At 39.0% G+C, this 10,927-nt stretch overlaps 1 protein-coding gene across 4 annotated transcripts in view; it reads right to left on the bottom strand.

The window, feature by feature from the left end:
- Positions 1-307: 307 nt before the first annotated feature.
- Positions 308-10,927, bottom strand: part of NLN (neurolysin) — a 106,674-nt gene continuing 96,054 nt past the window's right edge. For all 4 annotated transcript variants that reach the window (XM_066375991.1, XM_066376017.1, XM_066375999.1 and 1 more), the window contains one exon: positions 308-2,263. In XM_066375991.1, coding sequence (XP_066232088.1) covers positions 2,129-2,263 — 135 coding nt within the window. In that variant the 3' untranslated portion in view covers positions 308-2,128. The remainder of the gene's footprint in view (positions 2,264-10,927) is intronic.

The following is a 10,927-nucleotide window of genomic DNA, read 5'->3' as shown; positions in this document are numbered from 1 at the left end:
AGCAGATGGATGGTCACATTAAAAAGAGGCTTTAAAAATATGCTATAGTTTTAAGTTATGCTAAGAAATTTGTTTTTTGGTATTTACTTTTGTTGATGTTAGTATATTCAAATATTAGATGAGCACACTGATTGGGTAGCTCAGATGTTTAGAGCCTTGTCCCAACACACCCAGGTTGTGGGTTCAATTTCTGGTCAGGGCATATCCAAGAATCAACTAATGAATGCATAAATAAGTGGAACAACAAATAGATGTCTCTCTCTCCCTCTTCCTTTCTCTCTCGCTCTAAAATAAATAAATAAGTAAATAGAACAACACCACAGTACTTTATTTCTTTTATATATTTCAGTTTTAACATTAATGTATGAAAGAAATGGGAGTTCATTCCATGGATAAAATGCAACTTTATTGTGTGCAGCCTTTTTCACATCAAGTATTAGTTTTTCCATGTGAAATAAGTTAAGATTTAAAATGATAAACTTATTGTTAAGGAGACACATTAGGCAATAGAGAAAACTGAAGAGAGTTTTTGTTTGAAACTGTAAAACAGAACAGTCTGGGGAAAAATGATAGAAAAGTACCGCAGATTGTTAAGACCATAAGAAACAGCTTTGGGGACCAGAGGCAGTGACATTGACTGAGTGCGGCAGTGAAAAGGGCCAGGCGTTTGTTTCCAAAGGGAGGGTAGGATTTCATGTGCATGTTTAAGGTATTTGCTTGGCAGTAATAACCCTGGAATTTTCTTCTGTGAATCTAAAGCTCTCAATTTTTCATGCTGGCCATCATTTTATTATGCAGCATAGTATTTTTCATTTAGCACAAATTCATTTGAACTACACAATAGAAAAGTTTGAAGTTTGTCCCTGGTCATACCTCAGGTACAGAATGGGAAGCAACTGGAAGACTTATGTGTGGTACATTCAAAATTGTTTTTTTTTCATTTAAAATGTTCTTTTATCCTGTTGTGGTTTTCTTACTGAGTAGGCTCCTAGAGGAAAAGCAAGTATTGTGAGTTTACTGGTCTGCTACAGAATTGGAATTAGGCTCATATTTAGTAGAAGGGAGATCCCAAGGGTCACTGAAAATAAAAATCACCAGACAAAATCGACTACCAAAGAGCCCCCCCGGCCAGGTCCAAGTTTAGGCACACATGTAAAGTAGGGGCAGCTGTCCTAAAACTCATCTGCCCAGAGCCCACTCTTTGGAGTTTGAGCTCTTACTCTGAGTCTGCTTCAACTCTCTGAACAGCCATTGGTGACCTGTGACCAGCCACTTTGGGTGAGGTGGGCCGTAAAGGAGGCAAAGTCCTCACCACCTTTTAGAAACATGAGAGAAACCTCTGCATGTTTTTAGTGTTCTTATTGGCAAATATGCCAAGACTGATGATCTTGTACGCTAACGTGAAAACAAACCCCCAATACAGGATCCCGGACCCTCGAATACATGACACAAAACTGGTAATATACATAAGGCTAGTTAGACTCCATAATTGTTTGGTATTCTCTGACTGGACTTTGGACAGAAAAGACAAACCCAAACGGAGAAACATCATTTAAGTGTGGCAGAAAGTTGGAATCACAAGGCCTGAAACACAAAGATAAATTCATCATGGAGGCATATTCCCCTGGTCCTGAGGTATGTAGGCAAAGAGGTCACACTCCTCTGGAGACAAAGACTCAAAGTCAACACAGGGCTCCAAGAAAACATTCACCAGAGGGATGTGGTGATTCATTTACGTCCAGAAATCCCAAGTAAAAAACTGCAAGATGCAAGAAGGATCAAATTATGTAACGTATATGATTCGATGTAAAAAATCTGAGCCCTCTCACATTATATTATCTTGATTATAAGAGTAAAAAATCAAATTACATTCACATGAAATTTTTATAGAAAGAAATCAAATCTATTTTTATGAAATTTTATAGTACAATTATTTTCAAATCGGTCTTTTCTTAGGTTACTGTATTTATAATTCCATTTACATCTGTATAATTTTTCAAGTCACAAAACAAAAGTCAGTCAATAGAAATCTACATTTTCATTTGCAAAACTCCCTTCAGTTTCCAGGCCAATAACACATGGCGATGTCGACTTGTCCTCCAGACATGGACTGCTACCAGAGCCCAGTTTACAGAGCATGCAGGCCTCTGCTCATTAGGAACGCTTTTTGGTTTGGCTCACGTTTCAAGAAATTCTGGAGCATGTCCATGCCGTCCAGAGATCCCCCAGGTTTCAGGATTAGGTTTCTGTATTTCATTCCAACCTAATAAAATAAAACATCATGCCTAACAATTCACGGTCATAGCAATTTTCCAAATCTCTAGATGCAAAAGAGAAAGGGGTAGGGGTGAAAAAAAAAAGAGGACGTTGAGCTCCACTCTGTCTGGATGTTCCCTTTTGCTGGGCTGCAGCTCTGTGGTATTTATTTATTTTGGTAGCCAAGAGATCTGGAGCTTAGACCTCCGGCCTCTCCACTTCCCTTTATTACTGTCTTGTCTCCTTTGATTCTCAGCAGTGAATTGACAATGTGAACAAACAGACCAACAAAAAGTAGCCAGGTGGAATGCGTAACAGTTTCCTATTTGTTATCCCCTCTCAAATGCGATTTCAAAAGGGTTAGCAAAGCAAATGTTCAAGTAGGCCACAAGCAGGAGTTCTGCGTACCTTGAAACAGTGACACAGCTCCTGCCAAATGGCTTTTGCTCTGTTTTTATAAGGGGTTCATAAAAAAAATCCCTATTCCTTGTGGACAAGGGGGTGGCAGGAACAGCACATGGCCCACAGCGGATAGTTGGACATCTTGGCAGGTGCCGCACTGGGAATGAGGACCTTTGTCAAGTGTTTTTGGGGACCAGATCTTAATTTTAAAATATCACTGTTCCTTTGTTTTTATTTACATAAACACATGAGCAGTGAAAGAAAAGAACTGTAACTCAATATTTGTGTTATTCAATATTTTTACTTCTTTCTCACCATCTTTTAGGGAAGCAAGGCAAGACAATTCAATGAAGCATTATTCTAAATGTACACATAAAACAATAGATCACAGAGTAACACTCTGAATTTTATAGCCATTATACCATTTGATCAATGGGACCAAGAATTTTTTTGAGAACCAGAATAGCTAGACAATTTTCAGAGACAAAAGTAATGTAACTTTTGACTTACAACAATGATTCTAAGTCTAGTCAAACTCTTAAGGAAAATAAAACATAGGTGAATGAAATCTACCAATTTAGATGCAAAACTACTTAATGTCCCAGAGGGTCATCAAATTAAAACTTCCGGGTTAGCTTTTGGTTTTAAACAGAGACCATCAACTTATTAATCATATGAAGGCTAATATCTAACTTTATAGTCTAGGCCCTAATCAGGAATAAATAATCAAACACAGTTACCTTCTCATAAACTCTAGGCAACACTATCCAATAGAACTACAATGTGAGCCACATATATAACTTTAAATTTTCTAAAAATCACATTTTAAAAAGTAAAAAATATATAGGTGAAATTAATTTTGATAAAATATTTTATTTATTATTCAATGAGAGGTGGGGAGGCAGAGAGACAGACTCCCACATGTGCCCCGACTGAGATCCACCTGGCAAGCTCACTAGGGGGTGATGCTCTGCCCGTCTGGGGTCATGCTCCGCTGCTCAGCAACTGAGCTTTTCTTAGTGCCTGAAATGGAGGCCATGGAGCCATCCTCAGCATGCCTGGGGCCAACTTGCTCCAAATGAGCCCTGACTGCAGGAGGGGACGAGAAAGAGAGAGAGAGAGAGAGAGAGAGAAGTGAGAGAGGGAAGGGTGGAGAAGCAGATGGGTGCTTCTCCTGTGTGCCCTGACCAGGAATTGAACCCAGGGCATCCACACACTGGACTGATGCTCTACCACTGAACCAACTGGCCAGGGCCAAAATATTTTATTTAAACCAGTATATCTACAATATTATTTCACATGTATCAATATAAAAATTGAGATTTTTTGTTGTTGTAAGTCCTCAAAATCTAGTTTTTTATACTTACAGCACATCTCAATTCTTCAGCTGCACTAGCCACATTTCAAGTATTCCATAGCTACATGTCGCTATCAAGCTAGGACCTAAATGTGAGTGATTGTCATAGACCATTCTTTTAGTAGCAGATCAGAGCTCTTGAGCCTGACCACAATTTACCCTTACCCATCCCTTCCATTCATTGACTAATGTGTCTAAATTCGACCAGGGCTAAGTTAGGGAGGAAGGAGTGGCAATAAAAGACTGTTCTCTCGGGGTTAGCAGTATAGGAAGAAGTTAGAAAAAAATGTGAGTTAAATTTATCTGCAGACTAATAAAAACATTTTAATCCTTTTATTATGGAAAAATTTTATATACTAATAGCCAAGAAAACAGTATAATGAACCCTCATGTACCTATCATCCAGCCTCAATAATTTTAATATTTATCTGCAGAAATTCTTAATGCTCATGATCTAAGAATCCTTTATTTTTTTTAAAAATACACTTCATTGTACAAACATTACAGGAACATTTGTGAAAAATCTAAATAAAGTAAAAAATAAATTACCCAAAATGCTGATATCTTGCAACATATTATATTGTACAATGAATGGTAGTTTAAGTGGTAAAAGAAAATAAAAAGCAAGTTTTGCGCTAGCTGCACGGTGCCTTGAAGAGCCAGCTCACGCCTCCTGTGAATGGTAAAGTCATTGCAGAGCAGGGCACTTGTAGTCAAACAGTATGTGGTCAGCACAGCTCTAGTCCTCTCCTGCTCAGAGCTCCAAACAAGTTGATTCAATTTCCTGAATTACGGAGCAATGGCCTTTTAATGGTTTCATTTCCCTTACAATGAAGTTTGGAGAAGGGTTTAGGAGTCATTTTGGTAACAGTATCTTGCTTTTCTTAAAAAAATAAAAATAAAAGAAAGAAACAATTGAACTTTTGCATTTTTAGGAAGGTACCAGCCCCTCTGGGGGAGAGAACATGGTCTGGGAGACATATGCCAAAAGTGGAAAGAGTCTTTGCCTTAAGTTGCTCTTTGTTTATACAGTAAAAAAATTTCTGCTATGAGGAAAGTAGGAAGAGATGTTCTAAGAAAATCACTAACATTTTTCATGCTAAAAAAGTCTTTCAGGAGGATCAGCATATAGTAAGTGCCTCACCAGTTCTATGAGTGACAGTCACCATCAGTCACCTCAGGTTTTTCATCCTGTGTAAATCCTCTCCCACAGGGATGTTTTCTAAAGCCAGGGCAGGAGCTGTGGAGTCAGGCCCAGATTTGGCTCTTGGCTGGACTTGTGTCTTGGTTTCCTTACCTGTAGAATGGGAATATGCCCACCTCACACAGTTTATGGAGAATCAGAGGAGATGATTTAAGTGTATTGCCTACGCTCTACTATAGTACCTGGCACAAAGTAGTCAGTAAACCTTACTAGTCATCTACCCCTCCTTTCATTCCCTTCCCTCTCACATTGCTCCTAAGTTTAGTTTCTTATGAAGAGTTCAGGGAAACAAAAGCAATCCTGTTTTGGTATTTCCTTAAAATTAGTCGTGTCCTACTAAAGAAAATAATAATGAAAGCACTGCCTGATAGTGATAATGCAGTGGATAAAGCATCAACCTGGGATGCTAAGGTCCCAGGTTCAAAACCCAAGGTCTTCAGCTTGAATGCAGGCTCACCAGCTTGAGCATGTGGTTACCAGCTTGAGCGTGGGATCACTGTCATGATCCCATGGTGGCTGGCTTAAGCACAAAGGTTGTTGGCTTGAGCAAGGGGTCACTGGCTTGGCTAGAGCCCCCTAGTCAAAACACACATAAAAAAGCAATCAATGAACAACTAAGGTGCTGTGCTTCTCATCTCCATCCCTTCCTCTACCTCTCAAAAAAAAAAAAAAAAAAAAAAGAAAAAAGAAAAGAAAAAATAGAAACAAGAGACTTCATCTTCACTTTTAGTATGAACTAGAATACATAATTCACTAGGAATATTAAGTAGGAGAGAAAGGGCACTCATTTTATCTAAGAATCTGTACCCTTTATTTGGGGTAGTACTTAAAGAGCAATCATAACTATGTGAATGAAGGATGCCCATCTATCAGTAATGAGAACACTCATAGATGGGAAACAGACGGGGTCTCCTGCTATCTCTGGCACCTCTGAAGCAGTACATCCAAGCTCCCACTGCCTTCCAAACCTACCTTCCACTTTTCCCCTTCTCATTACGATCTGGCTCTGGGGAGTGGAGCCAGAGTTGGCTCCTTCCTACACGGAGGAACAAGCATCAGGGCAGAGACCATCCGCCCGAGGACGGGGATGACGATCAGGCAGCTACCAGGCTCACCAGCCTGCTTTCAAAGTGGATTTTGAAATCTTTCCTTCCACAGCCCATCTGCAAACTCCTTCCCGACAGTATGCCCTTTCTTTTCTATGAGAGTGGGAAGACTGTGGGTGGAAAATGATTACCTTTGACAAAAACAAAGAAGGAGGGAGAAAGCAAAAGATTGGTACTGGTAGTCACGAAGATAAAAACAAGAACAGTGGGCTCTGCCTGGGTAGCTCAGTTGGTTAGAGCAGTGGTCCCCAACCTTTTTTGGGCCACGGACCAGTTTAATTTCAGAAAATATTTTCACGGACCGGCCTTTAGGGTGGGACGGATAAATGTATCACGGGACCGAGACAAGCGTCAAGAGTGAGTCTTAGACGGATGTAACAGAGGGAATCTGGTCATTTTTAAAAAATAAAACATTGTTCCGACTTAAATATAAATAAAACGGAAATAATGTAAGTTATTTATTCTTTCTCTGCGGACCGGTACCAAATGGCCCACGGACTGGTACCGGTCCGCGGCCCAGGGGTTGGGGACCACTGGGTTAGAGCATTATCCCAATAAACCAAGGTTGCAGGTTCAATTCCCAGTCACAGCACTTATGGAGTCAATCAATGAATGCATAAATTAGTGGAACAACAAATTGATGTTTCTCTCTCTCCCTTCCTTTCTAAAATCAGTCAAATTAAAAAACAAACAAAAACAAAACAAGGCCTGACTTGTGGTGGCGCAGTGGATAAAGCATCGACCTGGAAATGCTGAGGTCGCGGTTCGAAACCCTGGGCTTGCCTGGTCAAGGCACATATGGGAGTTGATGCTTCCAGCTCCTCCCCCCGTCTCTCTCTCATCTCTCTCTCTCTCTCCCCCCCCTCTCTCTCCTCTCTAAAATGAATAAATAAAATAAAAATTAAAAAATAAAATAAAATTAAAAAAAAAAAAAAAAAAAAACCAAAACAAGAACAGTAGTAGGAATCTTTGCTTGATTGGAAGTGGCCTTCTAGAAACCTCAAGCAAAGTTTCAATTTGTGAGGATATAAGGATAAATCTTTAAGGGAAGGGAGTAGATCATGAGGAAAAAGGTACCGTGGGTAGTAGTTCTATTAGTGGGTAAAGGAATGAAAGGTACCCACTTGTAACAGTAGTAATTAAAAAGAACAGGTCTGAAGCAGAAGACACACACAAAGATGAAAACAGTTCCTATTACAAGGGCCTTTGGGCCTTATGATTTAGGAGGTAAGATAAAGAAATACACAATTAACAGGGCAGATTATTAGGACTTTAAGACAAACACAAAGAAGGGCTGTAAGAACACAAAGGAAGAAAAACTTTCCAGCTGGTTGGGATTCAAGACTTTGAAGGTCTGGCCTTGTAAATATTCAAGAAGCAGGTTGGAAATCAATCCTACTTCCTTCCTTTGTCCTTTAAATCAGGCAAAATCTAACTCCGTTAGAAAAGGTTGAAGTGTAAGAAAAATCAGCTTTTGGGTGACAGATCCGGAGAGCTAAAGCAGAAGGTAATCCGTTTGTAGGGCCTGTCAGGAGAGGAAATTTCATCTTCTCCCTCAGCAACACATTATAGCAGGAACTGGGTTTAGGAGGCACTGAAATACATACTTAGCTTTATATTATATATACATTCTCTGCCACGTAATTCTTCATGTGTAACCAAGATTCTTCATGTCTCCTTTTTCTTTTTAAAAAAATTAATTTATTGGGATGAATTGGTTGATAAAATTATAAAGGTTTCAGGTACACAGTTCTATACTACATCATCTGTATCTTGTATTGTGTGTTCACCACCCCAAGTCAAGCCTCCTTCCATCACCATCTATCTCCCTTTCCCCTTTTCTGCCTCCCCCTACACTCCTTTTCCACTCATAGTCTTCACACTGTTGTGTATGTCAGTGAGTTGTTTCTTTTTTCTTTGCTCAATCCCTTCACGTTTCCCAACCCCCTTCCCCTTTGACCGCTGTCAGTCTGTTCTCTGCATCAAGATTTTTCATGTTTCTGTGTCTGGTCTGTTATTGAATGTAAGTAAGCCCTAGCTGCTTCTTTATGACATTATGCATTAAAATATAATAGCTACACTTTATCTTGATTTTTCTTGGTATTCTTTTCAGCAGCAATAGTTGTTTGTAGTTCTTCATTGATGAAAAAAACAAAGCTTAGCAATTTCTCTACATGCAGAAGAGGAGGAAGATAATTCTACTTTAATAATATAATTGCCTTTGAATCCACAATGTCTATTACCTCTTAGGAAAGTTTCCCACAATGAAGTTGCCCTATAAAAAGAAATGGCCCTAGTTAAAAGCCCCATTTTTTCAACCCTATGATTAGCTGCTGGATTTTGAAACTGTATCTGGTGACCTTAAAGATATCCTTAGAGAGCTCTTAAGCTTACTAGAAAAGTTAATATCAAGCAGTTCCTTTCCATACAATTTAAGAGATCAGTTGTAGAAGTAAAAGATATGTCTGATAATGAGACTTCTCCATTTTCTACTAGAAACAAAGACTTTAGATAACATTTAACAAACTAATTAAATAGTTAAGTAATATCTCTATTTACTATGAAGAATATAAAACACTGAAAAAAAAAAAAAACAGAGGTAACAAACTGGGACAGACAGGAATGGAGAGATGACAAGCATCAATCATTAGTTTTTTGTTGCGCATTGTGACACCTTAGTTGTTCATTGATTGCTTTCTCATATGTGCCTTGACCAGGGGGCTCCAACAGAGCGAGTGACCTCTTGCTCAAGCCAGAGATATTGGGCTCAAGCTGGTGAGCCTTGCTCAAACCAGATGAACCTGTGCTCAAGCTGGTGACCTCGGGGTTTCGAACCTGGGTCCTCTGCGTCCCAGTCTGACACTCTATCCACTGTGCCACCGCCTGGTTAGGCAAGTGGCCAGTTCTAACACCTGGTTGTATTTTTTGTTCAATGATGGAAAAGAAACAAAGGTTAGTAATTTCTCTAAATGCAAAAGAGGAGGAAGATAAGTCTAGCTAACAATGTAATTGCCTTTGAATTCACAATGTCTATTATCTCTTAGGGATAGAATGGAGACCACTGTACCAGAAATTATGCTATAGTTACCATATGGTATTCAAAAGACTGCAGGTTTACAGTTGATCCTTTCTACTTCTGTTTTCCCAGTGAGTAGGACATGTGCTACAGTTCTGCTTGCTGAGAACTGTAATGGTTCTCAGAGCCAACTCTGGGCTTTGCAGGATGGCTAGAGGTTACAGAGATAAGGCCTGGAGATATTCTTTTGTTGATACCAACAATCATGACCAATAAAACCAATAATTCATGATCTTTCTAAGAATAGGATGTACTGACTCCTTGAAAAGCCAACCTGCTATCTTCTCAAAATGATCAAAATACAATACATATATACATATTAGGAGCGTGAGGGCCTCCAGAAAACGAACTGTGTATAATATATTGTGATTCCACTCATTCTGTGATATTGTATTTGATCTGAAGCCATAAAAATTCTGTCTCTTCATCACAACATAATTCTTTTTACTATAAAAATTTATACCATAAAAATTCTTACTCTTCATCACAAAATAGTTGTAACAATGACCTAAGGTTTTTGTAAAACAGGAATGTTGTTCCAAAATACTAATTTTTAATAGGGGCTATTTGTATTTTTAATCAGGTGTTATTTTAGAGCAAACATTTGTAAAGTCAAAACAAATAAACACAAAACAACAACAAACAAACAGTACACTCTTAGAGGGAATAAAATGGCTTTTTAAAAAGCTATTCCAGCCTTAGCTGTGTAGCTCAGTTGGTTAGAGCATCGTCTCGATACCCCAAGGTTGCGAGTTCAATACCTGGTCATTGCACATAAAAGAATCAACCGATAAATGCATAAATAAGTAAAACAACAAATTGACATTTCTGGCCTAACCTGTGGTGGCGCAGTGGATAATGCGTCGACCTGGAAATGCTGAGGTCGCCGGTTTGAAACCCTGGGCTTGCCTGGTCAAGGCACATATGGGAGTTGATGCTTCCAGCTCCCCCCTCCCCCGTCTCTCTCTCCTTTCTCTCTCTCTCTCTCTCTGTCTCTCTCTCTCTCCCTCTCTTTCCTCTCTAAAATGAATAAATAAAATAAAAATTAAAAAAATTGACATTTCTGTCTATCTCCCTTCCTCTTTCTCTCTCTAAAAACCAATCAATAAAAAAATAATAAAATAAAATAAAAAGCTGTTCCAGTATCTACCATAAGAGAACGCTGGGGGACAGGGATGCAGGGAGATTCATCTTAGACAATGGAGACAATGGAGCCACATCTAGCACTGTTGTGACAGCAGAGGGGTAATAAATGACATGATATTCCAGAGTATTTGATAGGAAAGAAAAAAGAAGGGATTACAGCCAGCTTCATAGCATAAGGCAAATAATAATAGATAGCACTGTTGGATCCAAAATTTTAGTAAAACTGAACACTGTTTTTAATATTACAAGGAAACTAAGTCCAAGTTGTTGGGCATCTTGCTTTCTCCAAGTTCAACCCAACCCCTTTGTTTAAATTAAGCACAGTCTGGCTGCCTGCCAAGCTGTGAAGCTTGAGAATAGGAGGAAGTTCAGAAACATAA

Source organism: Saccopteryx leptura, chromosome 1 (assembly GCF_036850995.1).
Source record: "Saccopteryx leptura isolate mSacLep1 chromosome 1, mSacLep1_pri_phased_curated, whole genome shotgun sequence".
NCBI classification, from domain to species: Eukaryota; Metazoa; Chordata; class Mammalia; order Chiroptera; family Emballonuridae; genus Saccopteryx; species Saccopteryx leptura.
The sequence above is the reverse complement of the archived record's forward strand: the minus strand, read 5'-3'. Positions and strand labels throughout refer to the sequence as shown.